General features: G+C 37.0%; 1 protein-coding gene across 10 annotated transcripts in view; it reads right to left on the reverse strand.

Annotated features, from left to right (window-relative positions):
• EYA4 (EYA transcriptional coactivator and phosphatase 4) overlaps positions 1-12,753 on the reverse strand; it is a 298,829-nt gene that overhangs the window by 41,067 nt on the left and 245,009 nt on the right. For 6 of the 10 annotated variants that reach the window (XM_067702043.1, XM_067702044.1, XM_067702045.1 and 3 more), the window contains 3 exons: positions 9,566-9,749; positions 1,607-1,743; positions 68-151 (listed from right to left, as the gene is read on the reverse strand). In XM_067702043.1, coding sequence (XP_067558144.1) covers positions 68-151; positions 1,607-1,743; positions 9,566-9,749 — 405 coding nt within the window. The remainder of the gene's footprint in view (positions 1-67; positions 152-1,606; positions 1,744-9,565; positions 9,750-12,753) is intronic. The other 4 variants (XM_067702047.1, XM_067702052.1, XM_067702046.1 and 1 more) reach the window with 1 other exon arrangement.

Here is a 12,753-nt window from a genome sequence, read left to right on the forward strand (position 1 = left end):
GTTTTTGATTTTATTTAAAGTAAAATTCTAACAAGGTGTCTTGGGGTAAAATTTCTTGATTTCTTACCTTGCCATACTTCTGGGCATAAGATCCCGTGAGCAGTGAGTGGAAAACAATGATGGTTTCATCCAAGTCCCACACAAACACACGCTGGAGAAAAAAGATAAATATCGAAGAATTATCAAGTTCTAAGGAAACCGAAATCTCTTTACAAGTAGAAGACCTCTCATTTTATTGTTGGATATAATCTTGATACCATTATATGGAAATCTATGCTACTCCATTAATTTTTCCTCCAAATTTGTCAAATCTAACCCCTGTAAAACTTGAGGAACAAGAGTGACAAAAATAATAAGGCTTAAAAATGTGATGTCCTAATCTGAATGAACTCATTCAAATATGTACTTGCAGTTAATACCCAAAAGACACATTTGGACTTTATGATAGAAGTGTGCTCTTATAAAATTTTATGTCTCATGAATTCATGAAGTTTTGTAATTCATGCAAAGAATTATATTTTAAAAAATATTTTAAAGAATCAATGAACAATCCCTAAATAGAAATTGTAACGTGTGGACCCTTGGGTCAGATTAAGTCATAAGGTGGGTTGTTTGGCCTGCACGGTGTTTTGAACGGTTTCAAATTATTGATTAAAATGTCCAGATTAGAAGATTTCACACAAAGTTCAGGGTTTTGACTGCAGTAGACAAACTTCCAGTTTGTGGCAATGGTGGTTGACAGTCCATGTGGCAATGATGCAGGGGTCCCTGTAGACTGGGCCGGTGCTCCCCACTCTTCCCAGTCTGCTGGCCCCCTAGCCCAGTTCACTCATTCATATCACCTGCTGGGTTCTTGAAGGCATTTGAATCTACTACTGTTGTTCGCATCAAGGAAATGATCTCTTATGAAGAGATACAAGGGCTATTACTTGACTTTACTAAATCTGGAGATTTAACTTTTTTTCGCAGTTAAAATATGCAGCTGTGTAAGAAGTAACACATTACGGTTAAGAATAGTTTCTTCTGATGTTTCATAATAAAAACAACCTGCTTAGTATGGATATATCTCAAAAGATCTGTCCCAACTGGAAACAATGACACACGGAAATTTTTACAGGTATAAAAATTTTAACATATGTATCAAATGATTGGAATTTTTCTTATTTTCTGATGACAACTTTTTTTCTCCATACAGATTAATTTTACCTTTTAATATTTATTGACCCATGTAAACATCTTTCATGACCCTAGTACTCCCAGAAAGAGTGCTTCTCAGATAAATACTCCACAAACAATGGCTTTATTTTTCAAATTTCTGCTTGTGCCTTCTGTTTGTGTCTTTTGGATCAAGAGATGCAACTATCTCAGGCCTAGAATTTATAGAGCATTATGATTTTTAAGTTGTTATTGTTTTTAGTTTTGCCATTATAATGGACGAAATCTCCAATTTCAGAGCTGTGAAATGCCTACTTCATAGTAGGTCCACTCATTTCATGATGTATCTTTTTCTTTTAAGTCTGAAACTTTACAGAACTGTACGGTATAGAATATATCATTCAATAAAATGAAACATCACATTACACCTTTTAAGGAGAAGTCAGCATACCTCCAGGTCACTGTCGGGAGGCGGGGAGGGATTACTTTTCCGGCCTCTTCCTCGGGACTTTGACCCAGAACTCCTGCACGTTCTCTCATCAAGATCTTTGATGGGTGTGGAGGGGCTCTGCACGGTATCAAACTCTCCTGTGAATAACATGAATACTGTCAAGGACAGCACTTCATTTTTAGATCAGGTATGAGTCTTCATGATTAATGATTTTAACAAATCCTACAACAGAAAATTCCTTATGACAAGAAAGATTTATAATCACAAATACACAAAATTCTAATTCAGTCAAAATTTTGCAGGTCACACAGGTTTCTCCTAGTTTCGATCTATGTGATCTATTAAACCTGAAGACCTTTTGTACTCCAGATGCCCTCAACTTCCCATCTCTATCCCCACCTATGTATTTATCTAAATTTAGATCTGTTGTCACCTCCTTATGTCTGAGGATGAGATGCCATCCCTCCCCCTGCAAATATGACTTCCGTGCCTCACCTATTAGAGAATAATCATGCTCCACTACTCAAACTCTCTCTTACCTTCCCTTCAACCTCTCCCGTTTCTGGGGGCGGGGGGCACACAGACAAGTTGAAAAGTCCTTCCCTTTGACCTTGCATTTCTATCTAGAAGCTATCTGTTTGCTATCTTTTCTTTTTAAAGGACCCGTCTTAAAAGAACAGCGCGTACCAGTGCTGTCCAACAGAAATACAAAGTGAGCCACGAATGTAACCACGCATACATATAATTTTAAATGTTCTAGAAGCCGCATTAAAAAAGGTAAAAAGAAACATGTAAAACTAATTTCATTCCTATATGCTAATTGCTCTAATATATCCAAAACATTATCATTTCAGCATATAATAAATATAAAAATGACATGTTTTACATAATCTCGTTTTCATGCTAAGTCTTCGAAATCCTGTGTGTATATGACAGTTAGAGCTGACTTCAGTCTGTACTAGCCACACGTGCCTATTAAGTCCTTGTAATGGGGCTAGTACAGACTGAAGTCAGCGGCTACAGTACTGGACGGCACATTTGTCTCCTTTGATCATTTTCCCCACTCCACACCATGTGGGCAATCTAACCCTCTCATAGGTCAGTCACTTTCTACGTGATGACCCATACAGCATACCAAGTCAAATCTTAAGTTTCAGACTTTAGGTTTAATTGGGTTCTGCATGTCCCACAGATACCCAAAAGTCTGACACGTCTAAAGCTAGCGATGCAGCATCTTATGAGGTGGAGAGTACAGAGCAGTGGCAAGTCTGTAGGAGAGGGTGTTAAGATAAACCCACCAAGGTGACAGTGAGGTGCAGTAAAACTTCACAAGTAACAAGAGTTGGACTTACTATATGACTTCAAGCATTTTACTCAGTCTCTCTGAATCTCAGTTTCTTTGTATACTAAAGCCTGGGTAATAGCAGCTATCTTTTTGTATTACTGAGATAAATCTGATTTATGTTTAACTGAAATCATATGCATAATGTTAAAATGTCTAGGAGAGTACAATGGCAAACCATATTAAAGTTACCCAATTTTTAAAAGTAAAGATGTTATGACTCTCATGCTTTATCATAAAAATTAAAGTAAAATAATTATGAGGACAGCCAAGCAGTTATTAATCTAAATAAACACATCTGAACAAACTAGATCACACTTAGGTAACATTTTTTCTGAGATGTTTTAGGTAAACAGTGTTTACATAGCTAAGCTCTAATAATTTCTAACGGCCAAATGTTTTCTTTGGGAAACATCTGTGCATGTCAGGACAGCATCAAAAAAAATGTCTGTGTTCCAAATATTATTTGCTCTTAAAACATTGCTAGCACAGTTCATTGCATGGGTCTCTGCTATCGAATGCATGAGAGTAGAAAGCATAATAAAAGGATCTTGAGTTACGATGCTGAATACAGCCCTATGTCATAGTAAATCAGGTTTCAGCTTACGTGTATAGGCGTTAGATGGGGATTTGGGTACTTAAACACACATCTACTTTTTAAAAATATCACACAAAATGTTTTCTATTTTCAATTATTTTTCTAAGGTTACTGTGTCCTGCCAGTCAAATGTTCTTTTTCAGATAAAATATTGATTCAAATTAACACACATTTATTAAGCTTGTAAGATTTTTTTGGTTGACATTCCCCAAGACCTATCTTTCTATCCATGATAGATCAATTTTCAGGAGTTAACTCTCATCAGGCAGCTTTGTTCTTGCCACAGTGCAAGGGGTGAATAGACAAAATCTTGCAAAATCCCAAAGTTACTGTGCTCAGTTATGGGTGGTTGATGGTTGACTGGATCCCTAAAGACGGGGTTTGGCAGGAACAACTCAGCTACTCGAATGAACTGGAAGTCAGCAGCTATCACAACAAGGGAGTGAAAAGAGTAGAAGGAGGAAGGGAAAAGACTGGTCATAGGAAGTGTCTGGGTCTCAATAAGCTTATTGGAATACGTGTTTGGCTAGAGTCGCCGCTCCTTATGTCTGAGATCCACCCACATTGTAGCCTGGAGCAGTTGTTTGTTTTTTCCTTAATGTGGCTGGAACTTCATGACATATGTACACTATGCTTTATACATTCTGTTGATGAACATTTGGGTTATTTGTAGTTTTAGGCAACTATGAATAAAGCTGTTATAAACATTCTTGTTTATACCTGTGGGCATAAGCTCCCCTTCCTAGCATATCCCTGTATGTATATACTAAGCATATGCCTATATGTATACACCTGGCAGAGGGAGTGCTGGGTCAAATGGAAGGAATATGTTTACCTTCAGTAGACACTGAGCACTCTTTTCCAAAGCTGTTGTATTAATTCACTCTCTTACTAGCAATGAGAGTTCTAGTTGCTCTACATCCTCACCAATACTTGGTATTGCTAGTCTTTTTTATATTAGCGATTGTAGGGGTTGGTAGTATCTTATTGTAGTTTTAATTAGCATTTTCTTGATGAGTGATGATGTAGAATACTTTGTTTCTTACTCATTTGGTATCTACTTTTTATGAAGTAACTGTTTAAATCTTTGACTAATTTAAAAAAAATTGGGTTATCTTTTTCTTATTGATTTGTCAGAGCTCTTTACTGTGAAACGTTCTTTACACACACACACACACACACATATATATATGACTTAAACTTCACTTCTACCCAGTGAATTTTTTTCCTTTATTAGCCTCTTTTAATAATGGGAGAACTGGAGACATGTGGGACTCAATTAACTAACCAAGATGAAATAGCCTGTATGTGAAATGTTGATATGGTTCCAGAACTCCCGCTTTAACCACTAGGTAATACTTCCTCTCCCAAATAGCACCAGTCTGTCCAGGTTACAAAAAGGTCAAATGTATATCTGTTTCTACTAATCAAAAGAGTTACACAGACTTTACACAATTTCTGTGAGAGTGAGGGCCAAGGAATTCATCTGAAGAACATCAGAGCAAAAGAGCAGGTCCTTAAGAGGCCATGTGCTGTATTTGGGCTCCTACAGCAACCACCCAGATGGAAATGAACTGACCTCCATATCTTTTGAAGGTTCTAGCTTTTCTTCTGATAAGGGCAAAATCAGGAACTTGAGCTCAACTGGTCATTAAACATTTGTTGACATTTGTTTTTAAAAGGAGAAAGCTGTTAATTCCAGTGTCTCTGTCAATTTCACTCAGGTAATTGCACTAGGGTACAGTATGCTGCAGGTAGGGAAAATGCAAATTGGCAGAGAAGTTAAATGTGGTCAGTCCTTTCCGTTTAAGTCCTCTTGTTCCTTCAATGAACTGAATTAGTACTTTGCTTTCCTTCCTGTCCTCATGTGAAATGCCACGAGGCCTAGACAGTCTACTGAGTTCTGCCTAAGAAACTGGCTTCTTTTCAAAGAGTGATCTTACCATATCCTTTACTTTTCTGCAACACTTGTAAAGTTTAATTAGCTAATGTATCTGAAATGTTTGCCAAGGTCTCAGACTACAGAATGTTGTTACAAATTGCTAGTTATATTTAATTTTAAAGATGTTTAAAATTTTAAAAAGGAGCTATAAAAATATCACTAAGCTTAATGTGCTATCAGTCATCAAACATTCGGAATGTGAATCAAAAATATAATATACCTAAGATAACCTTTATGTTAAAGGCAAAGAAAGCTCTTTTCAAAGATAATGAACTAAAATATCTGTTCTTAATCAGCATGGTAATGTTTCTTTAAATACATTGTCAAATTACCTAATAAGGTAAAATAAATGACTGAATGCTATTTGTAATTTCCAAATAACATCAGTCATTACCCATTGCCCTAGGCTTTTTCCTGGGCTAACACTATACATGACTGAATAATTATCTTTTAATCAGTACCGTAATGAATAACTGCACCTTCTAACTTTTGGATATTTAGATCCAACTTTATTTCATTAGGTTTATCGCTAAATCAGAGCAACCAGCTGTCTCTTATAGAACATAAAGTATGTTTCCATTTTAAACACGGGAGAAGTCAACAGTGAATGATTTATGACAAACTGTGGATTTAACTGTTAGGTCTCTGCTTTAAGTCCAAACGCAGAGCCAGTCAGTGGAAAATACTCTTTATACCCTTAAACAAAATACCTCAAATTTCATCAATAATAAAGAAAAATCCCATAGTTATGAACTTGTTTACTTTTTGGATGCATGCCAGACCTGCAAAGGCAAAAATCAAACTTAAAACTATCTTGACTGAAGGTCTGAGGTCACAGAGTTCCTTAAAGATCTAGACACGTGTATTGTTATGATTTTGGTTGAGAGAATAATATGGGTACAAGTAGAAATAATTTCTTCTTTAAATTCAATGGAAAGTCTCGTAAGATCTGACAATTATGTCAAACCGTATTCGTTGGTATTAGCAACCAGTGGAAAGCTGAAGAAATTGCAGCATTCTGATACTGAATATGAGAATGTCACATATGAATGTGTTACATTCAAAGTCACATGCTCAGAATATCTACATGTCTGCGTTTGGTATTTTTAATGTAAATAAAATAGCTATTCTGAAAGTTGATTATTCTTTAGCTAATAGAGAGTACCCATCTGTGTCTTTCGTGCATAGAAACTCTTGTGGTCATACTGAAATTAGATTAAAACCAATCTTCCACCCAAAGTTCTACGCAGCATAAACCATTTTGGGGTATTTGAATGGTTTTCATTCCTGGTAGCTCAATTCTAGTAAATTCCAAAACACTTTGCCAGTCCTGTCACTCTGTCTCTGATATCTCGATGATCAAATATTTAGTCTGTGGTTTTGCTTCTGAACACAGTCATTCTACTTTGTTTTCCCCGTGCATTCACCAGTGAGAAACACCTTTCGCAGTGTGACGAGAACGTCAAACATCTCCCCACCTAAAGTGCTTCCACCACTTGTAAGCAAGGATTCTGAAATCACTCATTCTTTAAATTAAGATAAGATTCTTAATGAAATGTAAGTGTTTACTCAAAGAGGATCAGGACAGAATTGGAACATGGGATTTAGGCTGGGCGGAAGTTAAGGCAGGTAGTGTGCCAAGGGTGTAAAATTTAAGGGCTGTGAGAATGAACGCCCCCTTACATTCTGCACCCCAGGCAACTCTTGCCTTCCCTTCATCCTGGCCCTACATAAGATATGGCTGCTAAGAGAGGGGGAGGTTAGGTGGAACGACTAAAAAGGGAATGAGGACTAGAGGTTCAAAGGGGCTATGTGTTTACAGGCGGGAAGGTCTAAAAAGAAGATAAGGGGAAAGAAACAGGTAGTAGGGGCATCAAAGTCTAGTACACCTATTAACAATTTTCCCTTCGGTCTATAGTTAGATTAGAGACAATATTTTGAGATTCTTTTTTTAAATATTCTCTTCCATTATGGTTTATCACAGGATATTGAATATAGTTCCCTGTGCTATACAGTAGGACCTTGTTGTTATATAATAGTGAACCAAAAAGAAAGAATGTTGCCATTTCATGAATATAATTGCATTTTCTCTGTCGCTTAAAGTATGTTTCATTGTCAGGCTTCCCTGGTGGCGCAGTGGTTGAGAGTCCGCCTGCCGATGCAGGGGACGCGGGTTCGTGCCCCGGTCCGGGAGGATCCCACGTGCCGCGGAGCGGCTGGGCCTGTGAGCCATGGCCGCTGAGCCTGCGCGTCCGGAGCCTGTGCTCCGCAACGGGAGAGGCCACAACAGTGAGGGGCCCGCGTATCGCAAAAGTATGTTTCATTGTCACTTCTTCATGTTCAAATTAGTTTTCTCGTTAATATTCCCCACGTTATCTAGCATTTTCCTTTTCTCAACATTCATACTATTTTAATTATTTGCTCGATCTTGTCTTGCTTGTTAAATGGAAGCTAAATGAAGTTAAATGTATGCAGAGAGCATATTCACTGCTGAAATACCAGCAGTGCCTGGTACCTAACAGGCACTCAATGAATAATTGTTTAATGGGCTTTTTGTCTTCTTGGAACCACTGGTCCAGTTAGAAAGAATTTACAGTATTGTGACCATGTGTCCCTATTTTCTTGCCCTTCCAAAGCAGGACAAAAAAGAAGCAGAGATGAGTTTGGATCTTGCAAATAACTGGAAGTCAGAAAAATATTCTTGAACATACTAAATGGTATTTACAAAAACAAAAAATTTCTTAACTTTGATTTTCTTATTGAGTTTTGATAGTTCTTTATATATTCTGGATACAAGTGCTTTATCAGATATGTGTTTTGCAAGTATTTTTTCCTAATCTGTGGCGTGTCTTTCTACTCTTGTGATGGTGTCTTTTGAGGAGCAGAAGTTGTTTTATGAAGTCTAATTTAGCTTTTCTTTTCTTTTATGGATTGTGTTTTTAGCGTGATATCTATTAAATTTTTATGTAACCCAAGGCCACAAAGAGTTTCTCCATGTTTTCTTCTAGAAGTTTCAGTTTTAACATGTTTTGTATATGGTATGAGTTACAAGTCAAGATTCTGTTTTATGTTTTGTTTTGTTTTGTTTTGCATATGGATGTCAGTGTTCCAGCACCATTTTCTGAAAAACTATTCATTCTCTCTAATTGCCTTTGCACCTTTGTCAAAAACCAAACTTTTAGTATATGTTGTATCATTGTATATGTTGTATATATTATATACAACATATACAAAATATATCCAGAAATATATATATTTCTGGACTCTTTATTCTATTCCATTGCTCTATGTATCTAATATTTTTGCCAATACCAAACATTCTTGATTATTATATCTTATAAATTTTGAAATCAGGCAATGTGAGTCCTCAAACTTTGTTCTTATAAAATTCAAAATTATTTGGCTATTCTAGTTCCTTTGTCTTTCCTTGTAATTTTAGAATCATCTTGATAATTTCTCCGAAAGATCCTGCTGGAATTTTGATTGGGGTTACAATGAATCTCTATTAAACTTGCTTTTCACTTTAAGCTCTTCAGCTGTGTTAAATACATGTCAGCAAATACAATTCTAATAAGAATACAGACAAGCTTCTGGCAATGAAGACTATCATGGATTTTAAATATGTGTTGATCAGACAAAGATATTAAACTACCTACCAAAGATCCGAAAAATCCTAGGAATGTGGGAGATGTTCACTGGCTGGGGCTACTGATGACTCGTAAGGTGAAAAAGTTATACAGTTTCTCAAGCATAAAGGAAATCAGTTTTACCCAAAGAAGATAATATTACAACTTTTCTATGTTGTCAAGATCTCCATGAAATAATTAGTCTGGTAAAAGATCCGCTTACCTTTTATCTCCATATTCATATGTATTCTGTCATTTGATATTAAAATCTCCTAACTATCCCACACCTAAAAGAAAGGTTTCTGGAATGCCAGAAAAGCCTCACCTAAATCAGTGGTACTAGCACAGATTAAACATCAGCATAATTATCTGGAAGCTTTCAGCCTTGTTTGTAAAATGCCCATTTTCTCCATATTATTAGATACAGCAAAACATATAAAAAGTATTTCACCTGGATGAAGATCTGTACCTGGTTGGCTAGTCAGTCCTGTGAGAGATTCCTGCAACTGGTAGGTTGAGGTCGAGGAGGACGTGCCATCAGCTGTGTTATTTGATGTCATATATGCTCCATATGTTGATGCAGAGTAATACTGTGCATACTGGTTTTGGCCAAAGGCTGCGTAGGATGGATAATCCTGAAATAATAATTGACATGTGTGTGTGTTTGAAAGACAGATTACCCTCTAGTATACTCCAAAGAAAAGCAATCGCAATGGCAATGGAAAGATTAGTATCTGGCTCCACTGGTTCTGGAGTCCCCAGCTTTGAGGTGATCCTAATAAGCAGAGACCATTCTGCGGGCATCTCCTACACACACATGGTAATGATATACCTTGCGGGTCTTGCAAACCAGGTCCAGTACACAAATTTTAATCTGTTTAAAGGTTGTATATGCGTCACTTTCCCCCCAGAATTACATTTCCAAGGATGTACATCCTCAGGTCTTATGCACTTGAAGAGGAGAGAAGGAGGTGTTCGTATTCACAGCATTCATTCTCATCTTCTAATATCACCAGCAAGGAGGAGGTGTACCCCTCTCCCCACTTCCATCCAGACCTTGGGCTGCATTATTGTGATTTTTGTTCCCTTTTTAGGCTACTCTTGATAATTTTGTTTTCTTGGCAGGAGGTAAACAGTAGACAAAAGAAAATGAATAAAAGATATTCTTACCCAGTTTCTCACAGGCTACATGCCACCTGAGGCCTTGACCTAAAGTCTTTTGTGAGGCTTTCATATATTTAGTTTGCATCATTTGTTAGAGAGAAAAGAAAGCCATTGGGCCAATTCCTTTCACCTGCTTTTTATTAAAAATTTTTTAAATAATCTTAAAATGATGTAAATAATCCTTCAAAATCCTTTTACATATTAAGATAAGGAATAAGTATTTGTTGCAATAGTTGATGTTTAATATACCTGACATGTTTTAGCCCAAACTGTTACCAGTGATGACAAATCCTTGGTCAGGATGAAGAGTCCCTAATGCACGTTTCTAAGGGAAACAAAGATCCATGGTTGATGTGGTTTCCAAAAGAGGAAATTCTCTGCCTTCGTAAATATATGTATAAGCAAATATATGTATCATCAGAAAGGGTTAAGCAGTATGGCAGAAAATGAAAATTCTATTTGTCTGTTAATTTCAGGATCTGATGTTCCCTACTATTACCTGAGAGTCAAAAACAAAACAAACAAACAAACAAAAAAACCAGAAAACTCTTGGCAGTATTTGGACAAAATTCCTAGTAACGTATTTTTCTCAGAGTAAAACATGGATCACAAATATTAACACAGTGCTTACTTTGTGTCAGGCACTCCTCTAAGGCCTTTAGTAGATTTACTTATTGAAATCTCACAACCTCCTATGCAGTATTATTACTATCTCTATTTTACACTGAAGTAAAGGGATAAAGGCACAGAGTGTTTAAAGAGATTTGCCCAAAGTCAGACAGCAAGTTTCAGGGCTCAAACTGGAAGCCAGAGAGACTGACTCCAGCATCTATCTGTGTGGGAAGCTCTCCACTGGGCTGCCAGTGCCCGGAGAGGAAGATGAAGTTACTCACTGGAAAGGTCCAGTCTACCAGCTTCCAGTGATTATAGTGTCTTTTTGCACTCAAGTATATCTCAAAGATTCCCCCTACTCTTCATCTCCACTCTTATCACCTTGTCCAAGCTACCTTCACTGCCTGCTGTAGCCAATGTACCAGTTTTCTAACTGCTCTCCTCATTTCCATTTTTGGCTTTTTCCAAAGTCTCTGAAGCCAGAGTAATATTTTTCAAAAATAAATTACATGATGCTATTCTCCTGCTAAAACATTCTTTAATAGCTTCCCTTTGGGCTTGGAATAGAATTGAAGTTCCTTATTATAAGCCACAGGGCCCCACATGAGCAGGCCGCAGCCTACCTCCATAAATGGATGTTTCCCCACCTGCCCCTCAGGTGCAAACTAAACTCCGGCCTTCTTTGAGTTCACTGACACCCCACGATTTTCACCCCTCAGGGATGTGATACATGCTGCTTTCTATGCCTGGACACCCTTGCCCTCAGTCTTCACCTAACTTTTGGAAGACTTGGCCTAAATGTCATTTCCATGGAGAAGCCTTCCACAAAATCCCCCTTACTCAAAATTAGCCTTCTCATAATATTTTTAATAGGACCCTGTTCTCTCCCTTCATGCTTTCCAATTCTATATTTACTCAGGTGTTTACTGGTTTATTGTCTGCTTTTCTCAGTAGACAGAAAGCTCCCTAAAGCAAGAAACAGGTTCCATTCACGCTGCTCCTACCTTCAGCTCCCCAGGATACAGACCAGTTCCTAATATCTAATAGGCACTCAGTGAGTATTTGCTAAAAGAATCAATTAGTCTTCAGACCATGGTCCAAAATACAGATTACATATTATATTGGGGCCACTGAATTAAATATACTGCTAGTACTGGATGTATTTTGTGATATAAAACTGTTTGTCAATAAATTTTCTTCTCCTTATTAATCATTTTTTTAATCCTCCCAACAAAGAACAAAGCAGTCTTCCCCTTATGCTACTACTCTGCCTAGTGTATATTTCTATTATTATATTCCAAATATTCCACTCCCTGCCCATATTATTTTCATGTCTGTGTCTTCAGGAGGATTGTATCCTTCCAGAGAGCAGGGAACACCGACTTCGAATCTCCAATGCACAGTTGAAAAATCTAATGGCTAACAGGTGCTCAATAAATGTTTGGTGTATTAATAAATGAGCGAGTGAAATTAAGCTACCTGGATTATCAAAAATTCTCAATTTTTTATAATAAAATATGCATACTGACTTTGATGTTTACTGTTCTAAGAAACCATTTTTCAAACTAATGCCAAACTATACAGTTTAATGCTGTCAAAAATATCATTATTCCACTGTTTAATCATCAAATTTTCCTCTTTGCCTCTTGTTACCTTAATAAAAATTGAAAGGAGAAGGCAATTAATATAATTCCTTCAGTAAATCCAAAGAGCAAACACTTATGCAGTAACATATTTTAGAATGTACAGAAGTCCAGCGATTATGTTAGTGTGTTGCTTACCCATGAAATCAGCTACCCTTCTACCTCAGCTACTCTGAACATGACTGAGGAGCAGGAAATAGGGACAAAACTTTCTGAATAG

This window comes from Pseudorca crassidens, chromosome 13, assembly GCF_039906515.1.
Source record: "Pseudorca crassidens isolate mPseCra1 chromosome 13, mPseCra1.hap1, whole genome shotgun sequence".
In the NCBI taxonomy this organism is placed as follows: domain Eukaryota; kingdom Metazoa; phylum Chordata; class Mammalia; order Artiodactyla; family Delphinidae; genus Pseudorca; species Pseudorca crassidens.